Below are 21533 nucleotides of genomic sequence, written 5' to 3' on the forward strand. Positions count from 1 at the left end.
ACTAGGTTGTCACGTCTGTTGCTACACAAAAGCCATACGTGTAGTTTAAAACCCGAATTGCAGGTGGTTGCTATGGAGTTGCTAAGTGTTTTTTGTGGTATCCTAGGATGTTGCTATGGTGTTGCTCAGTGGATGCTAGATGTGCGGTGTAGTGTTTTTAGGTGGTTGCAGTGGCACTTCAGGTGGCAGCTATGGAGTTGCTAAGGTAGACAGTTACTGTGGTAGCCCAGGTAGTTGCAGTGGTGTCTCAGGTGGTTGCTTAGGTGTTGCCAAGTGGCATCACAGGTGGTTGGCGTAGTGTTACTAGGTTGTTACTTTGGTGTCCAGGGTGGTTTGCTGTGTTACTAGTTACTAGTTTGCATCATTGTGAATCTGTTGCTACATTTAATCTAAAAGATGAATTGCAGGTGGTTGCTATGGAGTTCTTTAGTGGATGTTAGAGGCGCGGTATAATGTTTCAAGGTGGTTGCTATGGAGTTGCTCAGTGGTTGGTAGACAGTTGCTGTGGTAGATGCAGCAGGTAGTTGCAGAGGTGTCTCAGGTGGTTGTTCAGGTGTTGCCAAGTGGTTGCTGTGGTACTACATGTGGTTGGTTGGGTGTTATTAGAGTATTTGTATCATTGTGACCCCAGACATTCTCCATGTAAATCCATGATCTTTCCATCTACAGTATCCTTAGTTCCCAGCTAAGCTTGCCCACAGGTTGGACTGGGTCATTGGAGCCAACGCTGGTACCCGACCTATTACCCGACCCTGGAGCTGCTAGGGGGTCTGATCTCAGACAGGACACTCCGGTTCGGTTGTGTTTCCAGTAAACTGACCAGGTATGGAGCTGCTCAGCTGGTTCAGATGAGACCATACATAAAGTGGCATGTCTGCATCCACATACTCTTCTTCTGCTCCATCATCTTACTCTCTCTCTCTCTCTCTCTCTCTCTCTTTTGCAGCATCATTTATACAGGATGTGAACATGTGATTCAGAGTCGGCTGTATGAGTCACTGAGGTCTAATGCGTAATGACGTAAATCCGTGTGCACATGGCAGGCAGGCAGTGGATTTGCAGGATTAGTTTCTTGGTTGTCTGTGGTAAATAAGCCTCTTGCTTCCGATGCTCAACTTACTCTGCACTCATTAAAGCATGAAATATGCTCTGGAATGTCGGGTGCAGATTTCCAAGGACATTCCCAATTCGCAGGTCAGGATGATGGTCTAAGCCATCCCTCTCGTCACGCATTCTGTGTGTGTTCTCAGAGCAATATTCACATTTTTATTGCATAATTCAAAAGTAAATTCCGTGCTATAATGTAGGGGAATGTACTGACTGTTATTTTTGTACTCTTGTACTACTTGTATTTTTGTCGGCCCGTCCACCAGGTTTTCCTCCTGTCTGTATGTCCACCTGGACCGGACCAAATCAGCCTAATTTTGGAAGGATGCTCAAAGAGAGAAGTGTGTTTCCTGACGCTTGAGCAGTTCCCACCTCCGGACAGTTGCTGTGTGCTCATCAGGGTGCCACCGTTTTTACTAGGTAGTTGCTATGGTGTTATGTTGTGGTGTTGCTAGGTGGTTGCTATGGAGTTCCTTAGTGGTTGCTAGGTGGTTGCTCTGGTGTAACTGGTGGCATTACAAGTGGTTGCTATAGTGTATCTGTCTCTGTCTCTCAGTCCAACCTTGCCTTCCGTCCATCCTTCTGCCCGTCTGTCTAGTTCCTCTGTCCATCCAGCTGTTTGTCCGTCCATTCGCCGTCCATCTTATCTGTACGTTTGTCCGGCAGTCCATCCTTCCTTTCTATGCTTCAGTCTGTGTATCTATCTAGCCCTCTGCCTGTCCGTATACGTAGGCTAGCTATGCATCGCTCCTTCCGTTTTTTGTGGCAGTATGTCCGTCTTTCCGGCCATCTGTCTAGCTAGCTGTCCATCAGTCTATTTATTTTTTGCGCTCAGTCCATCCTCTAACTATCTAGCTAGAGGTCTGTCAGTTCTTCCTTACCTTCCATGTGTCCATTGATGTGTCCATCTAGTTCTGGCTGGCTGGCTGTCCATCCATCTGGCTAGCTGTCCATCTGTCCATTCGTTTTCCTTGCAATCTGTCCATCCCTTTGTCCGTCTATTTCACTAGCTGTCCATCCATCTTTTGTGCGGTCTCTGTTGGTTCAGCTGTCTATTTAGCGGTCTCTCCATCTGTCCCTCGCCCTGTCTTGCTGTTCGCCCATTCGTACATCTGTCTAGCTGTCTGGCCATCTGTCTGTCTGGCTGTTTATCTGTCTGTCCTCCCATCCCATCTGTCCCCTTCTCTCTGGCTGTCCTTCTGTCCATCTATCCATCCATCCATGTTGCTGAAAGGAATGCAGTCATGACTGCATTCCTGAGGTCCCCTCTACCTGCGTCACACCAGCTGCCACCCTCCAGTCCGACCAGCAGGCCCCCCACCCACCACCACCCATACCAGACCAGCGGCACAGCCTCCTTCCACTGCTACCTGTCTAATGACCACGTTAAAGCCTAAATGGACTCGTAACCATCTGCCTCTGTTAACTATCTACACCATGATTATTATATTATGATTATGATCAGAGCAGGTCAACAGTATCTTAGGGAACTTTTATCAATCATTAATAAATAGTTCTGATCAGAGGAGGATGGGTCGGGTCCCCCTTGTGAGTCTTGGTTCCTCCCAAGGTTTCTTCCTCCAGCTCTGAGGGAAGTTCTCCTCGCCACTGTCGCCGTTGGCTGCTCACTGGGGGTCTTTGATCCTTCATGTCTTATTATTATTTCGTTTACTAATTACTAATTATGTAAAGCTGACTGTACATCCCCTTTTCAAGCAAGTCCATTACAGTCAGATGACCAGATGTCCACCCTCTGTTATTGTGTTTGCATTGATTGAGGGAATTCCTGCAGTCATGAGATATCAGTCACACTAATGTTCTCATGTCTTTTAGCAAGCAGTGTGTGTTTGTGTTCACCTCTCTCTCTCTCTCTCTCTCTCTCTCTTTTTAGGATGTTTCTGAAGGACATTCCCTTGAACTAAAAATAAACCCATGCAGCCAGACAGCTTCCCACATGACTGGTAGTAAGCGAAAGAAAGCTGCCCCCCCTCTTTGTCTCTTGCAATGAAGTGAAGGAAATGCCACAGCACATGGAGGTGTGACCTGAACCAGGGCATGATGGGAAACACAGTCCTGAAGACAGCAGACGAATGAGACTTACCTGTGGAAACTTTAACTGAACTAGCACAAATAGCACCTCGAATCTCAATCCAGCACCATGGAGCACTGCAACACCTCCAGTCCTTCACCCAAAGCCTCCGTCAGCTTCCAGCTGCACACTACGCAGTCAATGCAACAGCCTGAATTGTCTCCACGAACGTCTGCACCTCCAGAGGAGCTGGGCCAGCATGTATGCACTGCTCTGAGTCACAGCATGGCCAGTAAGCACGTGAAACACTTCCATCCGTCTTCTCCCTCCGCTTCAGTGCCACCGTCTGGCCCAGGAACACCCTGCAGAGGCTGCCGGCGCCCTTACGGGTCCTCTCGGCCGTCTGAGCCTGGCCATATGTCTGTGGTCACCTTTAGCTACATAGAGAAGGCAAACATCAAGAAAGTGGAGAGCCCGCACAACACGCTAAGAGAGGAGGGAGGTCAACCTCGTAAAAGGTTCAGTGACTTGGCCTGGTCTCCAGGCCCCTGCAGCAATAACAGCCCATTTCACCAGCAAGCTGGCTCACCAGCTCTCAACCGGGCCACCGTCGACTCTGTGGGCAGAGCGGCCACCCAGCGAGCCCTGGAGGACTTTGGGTCACCCCAACTGAAGTCCAAGTTTGCCCGTGGTTCAGACTGGAGCCCTGGAAGCCAACACAACCAGCAAACACGATGTCAGTCATGGTCAGTGGCGCATGTACCCGGACCTGGCCCTCATACAAACAACCGTAATGCAGAAAATGCATTAGAAGAGGTTTCATGTGGCTTGACCAGGAGCCCAGTCACAAATCGCCTTTCATCCCATACGGACCACTCCAACCTCCCCTTAGAGCAACACTCAAGCCCAAGACTTAAAAAAGGCCCGAACCAGCACCAGCTAACCCAACACAATGGCAGCCCTCTCTCAGGTCAAAAAGGCAGTTTGGTCTACACAAACACACATGCCGAAGGTCTAAACCAGCTCAGCGGCAGCAATACGTCCTCAGCGCTGAACAGTCCGGAGGTAGCCCGCAGGCTTGCAGAAGAAGCCACCAGAGTGTCTGTCATTTTTGACGAGGTCAGGAAGTCCCCCTCCCACGGACAGCCCCCATATTGCCCGTCCCATCATCAGAGCCCAGTTATAAAAATGAATATCCCGGTGCATGGACCACATTCCGACATCCCAATAACAAACGGGGCCCCTGCTTGCACACAAGAGTCCTCAACCAGTCAGAGCGCAGAAGCAAGAGGCGAACTGACCAATCACTTTCACAGCTCCATCCCATTAGGAAAAGCCCCCGACTCCCCTGACTCCCCAGGTATCCCATCCCGACTAATGCGTCCATGGCTGTCCAAAGGCGACGTGGGCTCCCCCTTACGGGACCCTCGCTTGCATCGGGGTGACGTCATAAGCACAGAAAGTCCCACGCTGCACCGCCGGAGACCACCGCAGTACACTGGTTGGCCTTCTCAGGAAACCTGGGAGCCCTACCCAGAGAGGAGTGGTGAGGTCCGGGTTGACCATACCCCGTCAGACAGTGTGGAGATCTCTAGGAGGCTCCTCATTGGTCAGAGGATTGAGGAGGCGCCGATCAGTTGGACCTCCATGCAAACGTGGAGGGAGCAGGAGGAGAAAGAAATGGACATGTTTAGACCAGGAGAGAAGCTGGAGAGCGAGAGAGGAGGGAGAGAGCAGGTGGAGAACGTAGTGGTTAGAGGAGAGGATGGCTACATTGCAGTGAGTGTTTTGTGTAGGGAGCAGAGAAGGGAGGAAGGTGCTGTGTTGAACCAGCAACAGAGGCAGGCAGAGTGGAGGCGCAGGCAGGCTCTGCTCCTGGGGCCTGTGGTCCTGGAAGGGGAGAACGAGGAGAGGGCTGAAGGAGAGCAGAATGGAGTACCGGGGTCTTCTCCAAGCTCCAGTGGTGTTACCGGGAGTCTGGGGGACAGAGAGTGTATATCGCCGGAGTCCAGCAGCAACAGCAATCAGACGGAACATGCAAGCTCAGGGATACAGGTGAGACATTACAAGCTTTGAGGGGTGCTTGGGCCAACAGGGGTTGGGGTGGCCTGGGCATGGCTGTTTTCTGATGTTAAAAAAAGCCACTGTCCTCTTCTGTGACAAATATGATTTTTTTTATATCCATTTCCTGACTTTAGTAGCCATATTTTGGAGTTGCAGGGAGTGTCCTTTTGTCTTGGTGTATTTGTGGCCAGGAATACTGCCTAACCAGTGACTGGACCGTCCAGACAGGTGTCCTGACCAGTGACTGGACAGGTGTCTTTAATCTTCAATCACTTGAGACTCATTCACTGCCCTCAGGTGATCTCTAGCAGACTAATTATTAGACTATTCGCACCACTTGCCTTGGCCTCTGTTGAATTGGGTCAAAGGGGACATGGGCTCCCCCTTACAGGACCCCAGTGTAATGTAATGTAATGTGGGAAGACGCTGTCATCTTGCACCTGTATGCATCTCCTGCTTTCTACTCTTCAGTAGTCATATTTCAGAGTTGTGGGTAGTGTCCTTTCGTCTTCATGGTGTATTTGTGGCCAGGAATACTGCTTAACCAGTGACTGGACCATCCAGACAGGTGTCTTGACCAGTGACTGGACAGGTGTCTTTAATCTTCAATCACTTGAGACTCATTCACTGCCCTCAGGTGATCTCTATTTTACTAGTTGTGAGACTATTACCATTAATTGCCTGGACTTCTGTTGAATTAGGTCAAAGGGGACGTGGGCTCCCCCTTACAGGACCCCAGTGTAATGTAATGTTGTGCAAAGCCGCGGTCATCTTGCACCCGTATGCATCCCCTAACTTATACTTTTCAGTAGTCATATCTCGGAGTTATGGGGAGTGTTCCTTCATCTTCATGGTTTATTTGTGGCCAGGAATACTACTTAACCAGTGACTGTAGTAAATAGACACCTGTCTGGAAGGTCCAATCACTTGAGACGCATTTACTGCCCTCAGGTGATCTCTAGATGACTAATTATTAGACTATTCGCACCAATTGCCTTGGTCTCTGATGAATTGGGTCAACAGGGACGTGGGCCCCCCTTACGGGACCCCAGTGTAATGTAATGTAATGTGCGAAGACGCTGTCATCTTGCACCCGTATGCATCCCCTGACCATATCTCGTGGTTGCAGGTAGTGTCCTTTCGTCTTCATGGTGTATTTGTGGCCGGAAATACTGCTTAACCAGTGACTGGACCATCCAGACAGGTGTCCTGACCAGTGACTGGACAGGCGTCTTTTTTCTACAGTCACTTGAGAGACATTCACTGCACTCAGGTGATCTCTATTTCACTAGTTGTGAGACTATTACCATTAGTTGCCTGGACTTCTGTTGAATTGGGTCAACGGGGACGTGGGCTCCCCTTTACGGGACCCCAGTGTAATGTAATGTAATGTGCAAAGCTGCTGTCATCTTGCACCTGTATGCATCCCTTGACCATATCTCGGAGTTGCGGGTAGTGTCCTTTCGTCTTCATGGTGTATTTGTGGCCAGGAATACTGCTTAACCAGTGACTGGACCATCCAGAGAGTTGTCTTATACTACAGTCACCTGAGACTCATCCACTGACTCCTCTCCATTTCACTAGTTGTAAGACTACTAGCACCAGTTGCCTGCTTGACCTCTGTTGAATTAGGTCGGTCTCTTAAAAGGGTGCATTATTAGGTCATTTTACTTTATATATTTAATTAAAATTACCTTGTAAATTAGATTTGTCATTTCTTTTACAAATAGCCAAATTATATCAAGCATAATTCCATTAATAAAAGCAATAAAGGGGGAAAGTATCCTAAAGTGTGAATACTTTTTATGGACACTGTAGGCTTTGCTCTCAAAATGTAGATCTTCTTAAAGTCCCTACTGTACGTACTGAACCTGTAAGCTGAGCTTTTAGGCATACCCCCCCCCCCATCAGTTGATGTATTCAACTCACTTTAAAGATGTTCTTCAAAGGCTCAGAGTGCCTCAGTCTAGTTCGAATCCCGAGCCGTGCCGCTTTGCCATCAGCAGCCGAAGTCCGAAAGAGCACAATTGGCCATGCTCTCTCCAGGTGGGTAGATGGCGCTCTCTCCACTCTCCACTCTGCACTCCTAAGCGATGTTGGCCGGCCCAGTCGTCTGTTAGCAGGTGCGGTGGAGCTGGGGAACCTGTTGCTTTCCTCAGAGCGTGTTGGCTGCCTGGTGTTGCCTCAACAGCAGCAGCTGGAAAAGAAGCAGTGGCTGGCTTTGCATGTATTAGAGGAGGCCTTAACCTCCTAGTGTCTGGAGCATTGCTTGTGCTATGGGTGGGTTAATTAAAAGATAAAGGGACAAATTAGGGTTGTAAATGAGGGTATGGGTGCAGTATGATGTGTGGCAACCATCTGTTAAATGTGTGGCTGCCAGAACACTGCAGCGTTGATCATGTCTACTGTTCATTTGTGTTTGACCACCTGTACTGATGTACTGTGTGTGTGAGGGTGAGAGAAGATCGTGTGGGAGGGTGAGAGAAGATTGTGTGGGAGGGTGAGGAAGGAGGTGTTGGTGAGCTAAATGTGGTACAATAGTGGTGTGTGTGTGTGTGTGTGTGTGTGTGTGTGTGTGTGTGTGTGTGTGTGTGTGTGTGTGTGTGTGTGTGAGACAGAGAGAGATTAGAAAGCAGCAGAGTGTGTAAACATGACTGTGACTGTGTGTTCTGTGTAGTCTGATGGCAGCCCTCCGGTCCTGGGGCCGTCTCTGCACTGTCAGAAGATTGCTAGAGCGAAGTGGGAGTTCCTGTTCGGCACCACGACAGAGACCACAGCCAACGAACGAGAGAAGAGTGAGTGATCTGTCTATCTGCGTTTTTCCCAAACACCCGAATCCAGCTCATACCTCATACCTAAACATCTGGACATCTGATCTGATCGGACTAAGAGATGGAGATCAGATGTCCAGATGTTTAACATTTGATCTCCATGTAATCAATACGAGGAGATGGAGGTAAGGTAAGGTGCAGATGATCAGGACATGGTTGGAGAGGATTCTGGTGGAGCCTGTCTTATTTAAACCTCAGACCCAAATGAGGTCGTTAGGTCAAAATCACAAGATGTCTGATGTGTCCGATTTCCGTTCTGTGTATGTATCCAGTACAGGGGCAAATAAGCTAAATCCCCCATGTGTATTTGAGAGAGCTAAATAGGGGGGTCTCTGTGGAAGCTCATTGATTAGTGATGTCACACTCTGAAAACAGGTGGGGAAAAAACAAGCCCACCATAATAGGTAAAGGTGCACGTATTTGTCACTGTACAGCGAAATGTATCCTCTGCATTTAACCCATCTGTGGTAGTGAACACACACTCATGCACACACTAGTGAGCTAGGGGCAGTGAGTACACACACACACCCACCCAGAGCGGTGGGCAGCCAACACCAGCGCCCGGGGAGCAGAGAGGGTAAAGGGCCTTGCTCAAGGGCCCAACAGTGGCAGCTTGCCAAGCCGGGGAATCGAACCCATAACCCTGTTATCGATAGCCCGGCGCTCTAACCGCTGAGCCACCACTGCCCCATAGTTGCAGGTTTAGCGATGCTAAGTTCTAACTGAGCCGGAAAACAGTGGAAAACCCTCCTAAGACCCTTCCCTCGACTCTGCGCTCTCAGATATGAGGCCTTATCCTCTAATCAGGTGTGATTTGAGCCTGGGTTAGCTAGAACACGGCCTGTGCTGTGGTGTTCAGCCTGCTAGCTCACTTATCTAAGCCTAGATAGCATCTACGAGTCCGAACCCAGCAGAACCGGCCTATTATTTCTCCTGGTCTCAGTTCCTACCAGCACCAGTCGCTCCACTTCGCTCTAAGACTCCAGTTCTTATGGTCAGCACATGTGTCAGGGCTCAGCAGTTAGTCAGCAGAAGCTGCTCTGGGCCGTCTGATACCTACAGATCCAGCTTCTGTCCTTTTAACAGCAGCGGCTCGATCATTAGTGACCAGTCGCTCGAGTCGTTCTCGTCTAGACGTTTAGAAGTCTTGCTTTCAGTCAGACAGACCGATTAGCTCTGTGGAGATCAGACTGTTATCCTAATTACTAAGCTAATGCTAACCAGCCTCAGGGCAGTTTAATGTGTGTAATGGTCAGATTGACGGCTTAACATTTATTGAATGCTGGATTTTAAGCTGTGCAGTGTTCACTTTGTCACCCTGCGAGCAAACCCAACGCTGTATTTGGTCATTTTCAGTTTCAAAATAAGGCGGGATGAGCTTGTGTACGGACGCCGTGACGAGTTCAGAGGAACGGTGGGGGTTCTGCAGTGCTGTGGAACTAATAGATGGTTCTCGCATTCCCGTAACGGCTCTATCAGAAAATGCAACAGACTATTTAAACCACAAGGGAACAAACTCTGCAATCCTGCTCTCAGCTACCGGGAAATGAGCGTGAGCATGAGTGTAATCGCACAAACACACACAGCTATTGGCTGTCCAAAATGTCGCTAAATGATGTCATTGGCTAATTTTCATAATCGTCAACTTGCTTGTATTTGAAGCTGTAGAATAAAGGAATAATGTAGTGGGAATTTCTTGTTTTTTAATTACAAGCTTTGTAAGCTTTTTAATTTTTAGTTTTTTGCATCTGAAATCGGCCGTCGCTTCTCAAAATAACTTCATGACTTTAATTCTTTGTCCAGACCCACATTACGAAAATTATTATTATTTTTTTTTTTTAGATAAATCAATTTTGTCAGGTGTTATTAAATGCATATCAAATGTAATCAAAAGACTGTTATGTGGGGTGGAACTGCTACTCTACGCTCATCCCGCCTCCTTTATCCAGGCTTGGGACCGGCAAAGTGACCTTAAAAGAGACACTTAAGTTACTTAGTTGGGGTTTTTTTATATAGTTTTTCTTAGTGTTGAGGTGAGTGAGTGAGTTTAATGCAGGGATTTATATTTGTGTCACTCTGAAGACATTTATGCATTTATGTTTACATCCTGCTCTGTAAATAGGGGGCGGGGTCAGCAGCGATTTGGGCATGCGCAGTTCATTTGCAGTGTGGACGTGGAGCGGTGTGGGTCTGCTCGAACTGTGAGACTGAGCACTGTGAGTGTAGTGGGACGGGGCTCACGGCAGCCCCCGCTGCTGAGGACCGTAACTGAAGAACATGTGTGGTCACCTCAGAGTCTCCAAAAGTCTCCAAAAGACACCAGAAAAAGTCACTAGATTTGTCGCTAGTCGCTTTAAAAAAATAAAATAAATAAAAGGCCGCTTAAGGGGTCTGAAAAGTCGCTGAGTTGGCACCACTGCACACACACATCAAGGTAGAAAGAGAGAGAAGACAAGACCTACGGTAATTATTCCTCATATTAATGATCACCATGCATTTTGCAGGCGTTTACACCTGCCTGTTTATGCAGACGATTGAAATCCGATCATGATCCGATCACCAAAGACTGCGTTAATGCCAGGTGTAAACGGACTCTGGGGCTCTCTGGCAATCTCGTAAGACTTGCCCTGATTTTTTTATTTTATTATTTATTTATATTATTTATTTATTATTTATTTATTTATTTTAAATTTTAAGTGTGTCCTCATTGCACCATTAAAATCAAACTTGTGCACACTCTCTATTTATTTATTTATTTATTTATTAATAATTTGTTTGTTAAATTTTTGTCCTGCCAATTAACCTACCTTTTGGTAGCTCCCCCTAGCACTAGCAATGTTCCCAACATTAGGATACATGTAAAGCTAGCCAATGTGACATTGCTCGGAGGAAAAGGCCGGGGCCCCAGCCTGTGCCGGCTAACGTTGCTCAGGAGTAATAAAGGGGAGAGAGCGCCATCTGTCCACCTGGAGAGAGCACCGCCAATTGTGCTCTCTCAGTCTCCTGATGCTGATGGCAAAGCGGCATGGCTCGGTATTTGACCTTGCGACCCACTCGGAGCTCCTTGTTTACGCTCTTTCTGTTGATGTACTTTGGCATCGACCTATTAAATGAGGTGTAAGGGCATGTCTTCAGGCGTGTGAGTTTAGTTAGATCACCTCCGTCTCTCAGTGCCGATCACATGAAGATCAGATCTCCAGGTATTTAAATATGTTCAAAAAGACCAAGGTTTTCATGGGGTGTCCTGACTTTTTCACGTGACCGTACCTACTCAAGTAGCACTATCAGTACCTTCATTAACTCCATTAAAATTGTTTATTGGCTTCATTCTTTCACTTAGACGTCCTAGATCCGTCCACAGCACCTCCCAGTGGTCACTCCACCCCAAGCCCGCCCACTACCCTGCCATTGGAGGAGCTCGCTCTCCGAGCCAATCATGATGTGCAGCACGTGGAGGTGGAACTTGTAACCCCACCTCCTGCCGCTCCAGGCACCTCCCCCAAAACAGGTATAATCCGCCGGACCCTGAAGTACTCCGAAACGGATCTGGACGCCGTTCCGCTGCGATGTTACCGAGAGACGGACATAGACGAGGTGCTGCTGGCAGACATGGACGACTCTGACTCGGCGTTCGGCAGCAACCGCAGCGTGATGGGCACCTCTGGTACCGGCAGCAGCCCGCTGGGCGGAACACCGTACGAGCGGACAGATGGAGAGGAGGAGGAGGAGGATGAGGAGCAGGAGGAAGATGAGGAAGATGATGTAGCTAGCTGGGCCACTGTTCGGACACAGGGTGATTTGAGGAGGCAGGAGCAAGAGGAGGAGGAGATTCTCAGCCTGCTGCTTAAGAGGTGTCAGTGAAGCACAAAACACACACACACTCACACACACACCCTCACACACACACACCACCTAAGATACCATAAGAACTGCCTAGCAACATCATCCCAACCACCTGTGATATAGCAACTGCCTAGCAGCACAATAGTAAACACTGAGTAACACCATAGCAATCATCTACCAACCACCTGGCAACATCATAGCATCCACCTGGGATACCATATCAGCCACCTAGCAACGCTGTAGCAACCAACTGGGATACCATGGTGACCACCAAACAACATTATAGCATCCACTTGGGATACCATATCAGCCACACTGCAACACCAGATTAGCCACTTAGCAACACCATAGCAACCAACTGGGATACCAAGGCAAGCACAATAGCTTGCACAAACACTGAGTAACACCATAGCAATCATCTACCAACCACCTGGAAACAATAGCATCCACCTGGGATACCATATCAACCACCTAGCAACATCATAGCAACCACCTGGGACATCATAGCAGTCACCTAGCAACACCAGGTCAGCCACTTAGCAACATCATAGCAACCAACTGTGATACCAAAATGATCACCTAGCAACATTTTAGCAACCACCTGGGATACCACAGCAGCCACATAGCAACACCATATCAATTAACAGGGATACCATATCAGCCACCTGGGATACCACAGCAACCAGTTAGCAACACAGTAGCAACCAACTGGTATGCCAAGGTGAGCACAATAGCAGACACCTAGTAACACCATAGCAATCACCTATCAACCACCTGGCAACACCATAACAACCAACTCTGTTACCAAATCAACCACCTGTCAACATCATAGCATTCCCCTGGGATACCATATCACACACCTAGCAACACCAGCTCAGCAACTTAGCAACACCATAGCAACCAACTCGGTTACTAAAGCAACCACCTAACAACATCTAAGCAACCACTTGGGATACCATAGCAGCCACCTAGCAACACCATAGCAATTAACTGGGATACCATAGCAGCCATCTGGGATAGTACAGCAACCACTTAGCAACACCATGGCAACCCACTAGGAACACCATGGAAACCACCTGGAATACTATAGTAACCATGTAGAAACAGCCTAGCAACTGCATGTGAACCTCTGTGAGCCTGTTGTTTCTCTGTCTTTACTTAGTTCACATTCATATTTAGTGCTTTTAACAACAGAAGCCACAAAGCAGCTTTACAGACAGCCGGAGCCGGAGCCGGAGCCGGGCCCCTAAGTCAGTAAACTGGTGGCGTCAGTGGCAGGAAACTCAGAAGGGAAAACGATTCACCCAGTGATGATAAAGTCATTCAAATTAGCTTCAAAAAACAAAACAACCTCTGTCGTCTGAATCATTCTACAGCGTTCTCATGAGTGAACCATTTTTACTCCCAGCAATCTGCAGAACAGTGATTTCAGGTTTAGCTGAAATTTCAGAATCTGTGGAATTCCTTAGTAACTGAACTGATCTTGTGAAGGAAAATTTGTCATTTAAAACAGTGACCTCTTTTTTTCTGTCCTCCCTCATTTCCTTCCTCCCTTCCTTCTACTCTACCTTCTTTTCACCCTACCTTCAACCATTCTTTCTTCCTCCCTCCCTTATTTCCTTACTCCCTTTCTTTCTCCCACCCTTATTTCCTTACTCCCTTTCTTCCTCCCTCCCTTATTTCCTTACTCCCTTTCTTCCTCCCTCCCTTATTTCCTTCCTCCCTTTCTTCCTCCCTTCCTTCTACTCTACCTTCTTTTCACCCTACCTTCAACCATTCTTTCTTTCCTCCCTCCATTCCTTTCACCCTTGCTTCTTTTCACACTACCGTCAACCATTTATTCTACCTCCCTCCCTTCCTTTCTTCTATCCTTCCTTTCTTCCACCCTTCTTTTTTTACTTCCCTACCTTTTCCTCCCTGTTTCTTTCCATCCTTCCACCCTTTCCTCCACCCTTCTACTCTTCCTCTTCTCCTTTGACCCTACCTTCCTTTCTTTTCCCTTTTCCACCATTTTTCCACTTTTTCTTCCTGCCCTTTCTTGCACTCATATTTCCACCCTTCATTCCTTCCTTCTACCCTTTCGTCTATCCTTCTTTCCACATTTCTTCCCTATTTCGTCCTTCTTCCAACCCTCCACCCTTCCTCCCATCCCCCCCCCTCTTCTTTTCTAGACCCTTTGAGAGCTTCTTTAAGTATCACCCTGCCCTGAAGTCGCCCGTTCTGGTTCGGGGTCCACAGCGTCTCTCGGGTGACAACCTGGACACCTTCAGCCGCCATTTTGAGAGCATCATGGAGTCCCACCGAGCCAAAGGCACCTCCTACAACAGTCTGGACAGCCTGGACCTTCTGACCTCCAGCACTCAGACCGTGCTGACGTTCGACCTCCCGACACTAACCCCGCAGGTGAAGGGTCAGATGTACCAGAGTGCGCGGCAGATCGTGGAGCTAAGCTTCGCCCCGCTGGCGCATGGTGAGATGCCTGAGATGACGGAGTCGGCACTGACCATTACGGGGGACTCGGACGCAACGCGGGCACCGTCCAGCGAACGGCTCAGTAGTGGCTCTGATGACAGATCAGCTGGACACAGCTGGACCAGCAATCCTGTATATATACTGCCCAGGTGAGCGAGACATGCACACACTTCTTAACACACACATGGTCCAGACCATGGTCCGAGGCACCTTTCACATTTCGGACAAGTCTGAAGGTCCAGACCTAACAAGGTAGGTGTGAAAGCACCCTTAGGGAGCACATTCTGAGTGGACCCCTTTCTGGACAGCAGGGAACATGTCCTACTTGTCATTCCTCTGCTCTGTGTAGGCTAAATGCTCCATTTCCATGGAAACGTGCAGCATATTTCCAAGAGCTGATCTCAATGTGACTGACAGTCCAATCACATCCCAGCTGATAATGAGGACACAGCCTACAGCCCAGTACCCTTTAACTTTCTGAACAGATAAAAGGAGTCCTGCAGGTTTGTGATTGGACAACTTTTAGTACTTCAGATATAATCTAATTTCTGTAGCTTGTCCCCCTGTCGGGTGTAGATTCGGGTGTAGGTTCAAAGGAATCCTTTACAGATGCTGTGTTTGGATACTGTGGCATTATCTAATTGCTGTAGCTCCGCCCCTGACTAATTAACACAGAGGGGCATTGGTGCACAGGGTACAGGGTGGTACACAGGGTAGACGGGCATGTACACAGGGTGGTACATAAGGTAAAGGCTTTAACACAGGGTAAGGAGGCATGTGTACACAGGGTACAGGGTGGTACACATGGTAGGTGGGCATGTATGCATATGATACAGGGTGGTATACCGGAGACAGGGTGGTACACAGAGTAAAGGCTTTAACACAGGGTAAAGAGGCATGTGTACACAGGGTACAGGGTGGTGCACAGGGTAGAGAGGGGTAGAGGGGCATGTGTACACAGGGTACAGGATGGGAAACAAACACAGTGATTCACAAGGTAGAAAGCAGAGGGGTATGTACGGGGTGGTACACAAGGTACAGGGTGGTACACAGGGTACAGATGGGTACAGGGCTATGTGTGTACAGGGTACCAGGTGGCATACAGGGTACAAGGTGGTACAAAGAGTACGCAGAATTACAGAATAAGGGTGAGCACAGGCTACAGGGTGGTACACAGGGTAGATGGGCATGTCAGCATCTGATACAGGGTGGTATAGAGAATACAGGGTGGTGCACAGGGTAGAGAGGGGTAGAGGGGCATGTGTGCACAGGGTACAGGGTGGTATAGAGGATACAGGGTGGTGCACAGGGTAGAGAGGGGTAGAGGGGCATGTGTGCACAGGGTACAGGGTGGTACAAAGAGTACACAGGGTATAGAGACCGAGGGGTATGTATGAGGTGGTACACGGTGGTACACAGGGTACAGAGGGGTACAGGGCTATGTGCCCAAGGTACAGGATGTTACAAAGAGTACAGAGGGTAGAGAGACATGTATGGAGTGGTACACAAGGTACAGGGTGGTATACAGGGTACAGATGGGTACAGGGCTATGTGTGTACAGGGTACCAGGTGGCATACAGGGTACAATGTGGTACAAAGAGTACACAGAATTACAGAATAAGGGCGTGCACAGGCTACAGGGTGGTGCACAGGGTAGAGAGGGGTAGAGGGGCATGTGTGCACAGGGTACAGGGTGGTACAAAGAGCACACAGGGGTACACAGGGTAGAGAGACCGAGGGGTATATATGAGGTGGTACACAAGGTACAGGGTGGTACACAGGGTACAGGGGCATCTGAATCACAATCACTGTGAATACTGGATAAATACCCACTCAGGCTACCCAGTTCCCTCCCAGTCTCTATTCCAGCTCTGCTGCTGCTGCTGACCAGGTCAAGTGCTAGCTAAGTGGTTCTAAGTCTGGATAAAGGTTTTAATGCGTAGACTGCAGCTTTAGACAGAAGAATTTCCCTGTGAAAATGCAGCCAGTGTAGTGAAGCAGCAGGCTGTGCCTCTTTAGACAGGTGTGTGTGTGTGTGTGTGTGTGTGTGTGTGTGTGTGTGTGCGCGCGCGCTTGTGTGTTTGTGTGTGTGTGTACTTAAGCAGGTGTGTGTGAAAGTGAGCTGAAGGTCAATGTGCTTTGCTGGTGCTGAGGCAAAATAGCTGCAACAGCTCCTACACACACACACACACACACACACACACACACACACACACACACACACACATACTCTTTTGATCAACACGAACAGTTTTAGTAGTTGATGTAGATCCTGTTCAGAATGCTGTAATCACACACCACTGTAGATCCTGTGCAATCAACCCCAGTGTATTTTGGTTATATGATTATTTTAATAACACCTATTCAGACGAATGTGTGTAACACACAACACAGGGATGATGCCTGGAGAGCAATTAGGGATTAAGATCTCGGCTCGAGTCCAGCAGTTGTGGGATTCGGCCTCTTCAGATCCTCGGACTGCTGGCTTGTCAACTGACTTGTGGTATTGTAGAGGAACCACAAGGTGGCAACAAAGAGCCATTTGTTAAAATGGTCTAATATAAGGAATGTCTCTCACTGTACTCTCACTGTACTCTCAAGTCTTGTTTTAACAGCACTTTTAATTACCAATAATCAATTGATTAGTTTAATTTAATTTAAGCTTTTGGTAATTTGTCAGTGATTAGTTTTAATGATTATAATGTATATTCTCCTTTTTACAGTGAGACTGATCCGTAGCCACACAATATATAATGTGTGTGTGTGTGTGTGTGTTTGTGTGTCTAAGGATCAGTCTCACTGTAAAAAGGAGAATACACACACACACACACACACACACATATATATATATATGACAGACCGACAGACAGACAGGAGTGTGTGGCTCAGGATCAGTCTCACTGTGTGTGTGTGTGTGTGTGTGTGTGTGTGTGTGTGCGTATGACACCTTTGCTGTGTTAAGCCTGCCTAGTGCTCCTCCTAGTGGTTGAAGGGATTCAGTTCTGCTGCATCTGTAACTCTGTGGAAATCGCTGAAGTAACAGAGGACCACGTCCGAACCGTCCAACAACCGTCCGAATATTACCACTCCTACTTTCTGCCGCAGCGACGAGCAAAGCTGAAAAGTCTCTTATTGATTGGCTCCTATCTACTCTTCCCACTCCTCACTAAGCTCCGCCCTACTTATTGCAGTACTTATTGGCCTGGTTCCCGTAGCAACCCATATTCCCATAACTAGCCTGGAGTCTGGAGGTGATGCCGCACCGTATTCTCCCAGATTCAGGTTTTACCATTTTACGAGTTTCACTGGTTTTGACTAGGACATCTGCTAGTGGGCGGGGTTTATGAACAGTTCAGGCCAAGACTGTGATGTAACAGTTTTGGGGTTTTGGAATTGGCTCGTTTTCCAGCTCTTCTGGATGTTCTACTCTCATTCTTTAACTGTACCATGGAAAATAGTGAGAGTGCAAGTTAGATTAGATTAGGAGAGAGAGCGAGGGGGGGGGGGGGGGTTGGAGAGCCTGCCTTGCGTGAGGGGAACAGTAGCCTTTTGTATGAGTTGCTGGGACAGACGTTAAAGCCCACCACAGCAGAAAAGCCCACTTCTGAGTCCACACTCCTCCTTTTCTCGCCACGTTTCATTTTCTTTTACTCTTTATTGTTTTGCTTTGGTCTCTCTGTCCAGCACACCTGCTTTCCTAAAAAGATCTCGGACTGCCTGCAATCATAGATCCCGCAAATCCCCAAAGCCAATGACAGGTGGCTCTGAGTTTGCCAGACCATATATAATTCAAGGTCTTCCTGCAGCCTGGAGACCGATGGACTGGCCTGTTCGTGTCAGCCAAAAAGAAATTTTTCATCACAGTCGGAGAGCCTGTCCCTTTCTCTTTATCTCCGTCATTTCCCCCCACCCCCCGTCCGTCTCTCCCCCCGCCCGTCTCTCCCCACCCCTGTCTCACTTTCTCCCATGGTTTTGTCATGGGTTCTGCGCTCATACAATGCCCTGTTGTCTCCTAATGTTTGCTGCATGTTTTCGTTTTGAGAGTATCCAGTGACTGATTGGACATAGACTGTTTGGACAAAAGTATTGGGACACCTGCTCATTCATTTTCTTTTGAAATCAAGCGGATTAAAAATTGTTTATCCTGCTTTTGTTGGAGTAACTGTTTCTACTGTCCAGGGAATTAGGCTTTCTACTAGATTTTGAAGGAACGTTGCTGTAAAAATTTGATTGCATCAATGGGGTCCGGCTGTTGGATGGACCTCCCCAACTCCCCAACTCATCCCAAAAGTACTGGATGGAGCTCCACTTCCATCTATCAATCCAGAGAACACAGTTCTTCCACTGCTCCACAGGTCAATGCTGGGGTGCTTTATACCCCTCTGCTCCAGAAAAGCTGAAAAGTCTCTGATTGATTGGCTCCTATCTACTCTTCCCACTCCTCACTAAGCTCCGCCCTACTTATTGCAGTACTTATTGACCTGGTTTCCGTAGCAACCCATATTCCCATAACTAGCCTGGAGTCTGGAGGTGATGCCGCACCGTATTCTCCCAGATTCAGGTTTTACCATTTTACGAGTTTCACTGGTTTTGACTAGGACATCTGCTAGTGGGCGGGGTTTATGAAAAGTTCAGGCCAAGACTGTGATGTAACAGTTTTGGGGTTTTGGAATTGGCTCGTTTTCCAGCTCTTCTGGATGTTCTACTCTCATTCTTTAACTGTACCATGGAAAATAGTGAGAGTGCAAGTTAGATTAGGTTAAGAGAGAGAGCGAGGGGAGTTTTTTTTTATTATTATTTTTGACCAATGACCAAAATGTAGAGAGTTCTTTTTTTAATAGCCTTGATTTATTGGAATAAACAGTGAAAGAGGAGGTGTCTCAATACTTTTGTCCATATATAGTGTAGAATGGCATGATGTTATGTGACGTACTCCATCACAAAAATCAACACTGCCGTTATCATAATTTGCCTTATTAGCTAACAAAGGTTCATGCATCTATGGTCCCAGCTCTGCTCTGGAGCCTAACTTGGCATTAACTTTGTCCAGTAAAGCTCAACAGGCGTTACAAATGGGGGAGTATTCATACAAGTCTGTCAGCATTGTTAGTAGTTGAGTAAATGTTTAATCTGTAAATTCTGCTTTTTGTTGAGTTTATAAGAATAAGGCTATTCAGATTAGTGTCATTTGTATTGGGGGTGGGGCTGTTTGCAGTTCAGTGGAACCCATAATAAGGCAAAATCTGTTTTACTGGGATTAAGCTTTACTCAAAGAGCTCAAAGCCTCAAAGGTAGGCAGTGTTGGAGACGTCTGGGAGTCCCTAAGTGAATAAAAGCCAGGCAGCTTGAATAGAGAAGGTCTTAGCAGAGTCCACCCCAGCACGATACTGGGATTCAGGCCACCATCTTTACTGCTCCATTCAAGCCTGATTGTGTAGAAGGTCATTGGAGAGCACTGCAAAAGTTTACAAAGAGGGAGGGGAGGGGAGGGTGCGGAGAGGAGGAGAAAGAGGAAACCAAAGAACAGCCAAGTTTCAGAACAAACAGTGAGTAATGGGGAGAGATGGAGGCGGGTGGTGGTGGTGATGATGGTGTTTGTGAGGGATTACGGAGCAAGCTGGCACTTCAGGAACTTGCATATATTTTGAGGTTAAGGAGAACACAAGCCGTGGAGGGAATGTAGCAGCAGATGCTAACCACAAGATCAGGACAGGTGACCGGCAGCACAGGACGGGCTGGAATGAGTAGGAGGCCGGGTCACAGAGTTGCAGGGTATCGAGGAGGAGGAGGAGGGGTTGTTAGAACGACGACCGTCAGCCGGGTCAGTCGGGTCAGCCGGAAGAGTCAGAGCGTAAAGGCCCGTTCGGTTTTCTGCTGGCACTGTGGCGGGTCGGAGGATCGGTACATCCCAACTCGCCGACATTCAGGATGCACCAACAGGTCAGTGTCAGTTCCTGGGGCTTATTAATGAACTGATGAGCTGAGGAGCTGGATCAGGGGTGTCAGGAGGAGATGGGCGCTGAAATGTGAAGAGCAGGTGGTCCTCCAGGACCTGGGTTGGGGGAACCACAGAATTGAATGGATGTGGTAGGGTCATGGGTTAGAAAAATTGATGGTCAGTCAATCACCCCTGGTCTTGGAGACCCACTCTTCGGCACATTTTGGAGTTTCTCCTGCTTTGGTAAGATCATTAAACCCAGGTAGGACTTGTTTAGGAGATAATTAGCTAGGTGAGGTGTGCTGGGAGCAAGGAGACCTTCGTAATGTACAGCACAGTGGAGGTCGTTAGGGTGGAGGAGTAGGGATGTAGCTGATGCCTACAGGACATTAGATCTCCAAGAGTTCAAATATGCAAAGCCTGAGGCTACATCTGCAGTGTTTCTCTGGCCATGACCATGTTCTTCAAATGGGATGTCTTGGTTCTCGCGGGTCGCGGGTTTTCCGGAACCTGTTTGTTTGCTGCCTCTCACTTTAGACTTTAGACGCTGCTCTTGCTTCCTGTTCTGCTCTGCCTTGTTTGAGTCAGGTTTTTTGTGCTGCTGTTTGTTTTTCTCTGTGGATTTAAGGTGTGAGTCACTGATAAAGTGGCTAAATTTAACCAGTGCTGCTGCTCACTAATGCCCTGAAGTGAGTTTCCCAAAAGCACCGGAGTGTTCAGATCATTGGAGCTGTCAGAGGAAGGGTTTTAAAGTGATACTGGTCTTACAGAAATCCGAGTTATGCCAGAGCCCGAGAGATGCCGTGCGCAATTCAGCTCTTCTTGGAGAACTGTAGTAAGCTGTGAGCCGTTAAGGCTTGCTATCACTGCAATCATTGGATTTGGTTACGTACACTCACGGTTCACGAAGTGTGATCCGGGGAACCCCAGCGGGCCAAGCTGTACAGTCAGGGGGTCTGTGATTTCTTTTTTTCTTCTTGTTCCAAGTGGGTGTTTTGGTCTTACTAGGGTATTGCAAGACCCTAGCCCTAGGTACCATAGGTACCACCTAGCAACACCAAGGTGACTACAACTACATTTGGAACAAGAACGCATTTCTTTTGAGCCAGTACAAAAGTGCTCGTTTCATGTGGCCGTCTTGGTGTTGCTCCCAGGTGGCTGCTAGGATGTTGCAATACCATAGGTACCACCTAGCAACACGGAGTCAACCACTTACATACACCCACAATTCACGAAGTGTGATCCGGGG

General features: G+C 48.0%; 1 protein-coding gene across 3 annotated transcripts in view; it reads left to right on the forward strand.

The window, feature by feature from the left end:
• Window positions 1-21533, forward strand: part of LOC140543688 (PH and SEC7 domain-containing protein 1-like) — a 96051-nt gene that overhangs the window by 23270 nt on the left and 51248 nt on the right. Inside the window, exons 2-6 of one of the 3 annotated variants that reach the window (XM_072666839.1) lie at window positions 1374-1527; window positions 2999-5191; window positions 7878-7995; window positions 11372-11882; window positions 14046-14495. In XM_072666839.1, the coding sequence (XP_072522940.1) occupies window positions 3266-5191; window positions 7878-7995; window positions 11372-11882; window positions 14046-14495 (3005 nt within the window). In that variant the 5' untranslated portion in view covers window positions 1374-1527; window positions 2999-3265. Of the gene's footprint in view, window positions 1-1373; window positions 1528-2998; window positions 5192-7877; window positions 7996-11371; window positions 11883-14045; window positions 14496-20004; window positions 20287-21533 lie in introns of those variants that run through there. The other 2 variants (XM_072666838.1, XM_072666840.1) reach the window with 2 other exon arrangements.

The sequence above is a fragment of the Salminus brasiliensis genome, chromosome 22 (assembly GCF_030463535.1).
Source record: "Salminus brasiliensis chromosome 22, fSalBra1.hap2, whole genome shotgun sequence".
Lineage (NCBI taxonomy): Eukaryota > Metazoa > Chordata > Actinopteri > Characiformes > Bryconidae > Salminus > Salminus brasiliensis.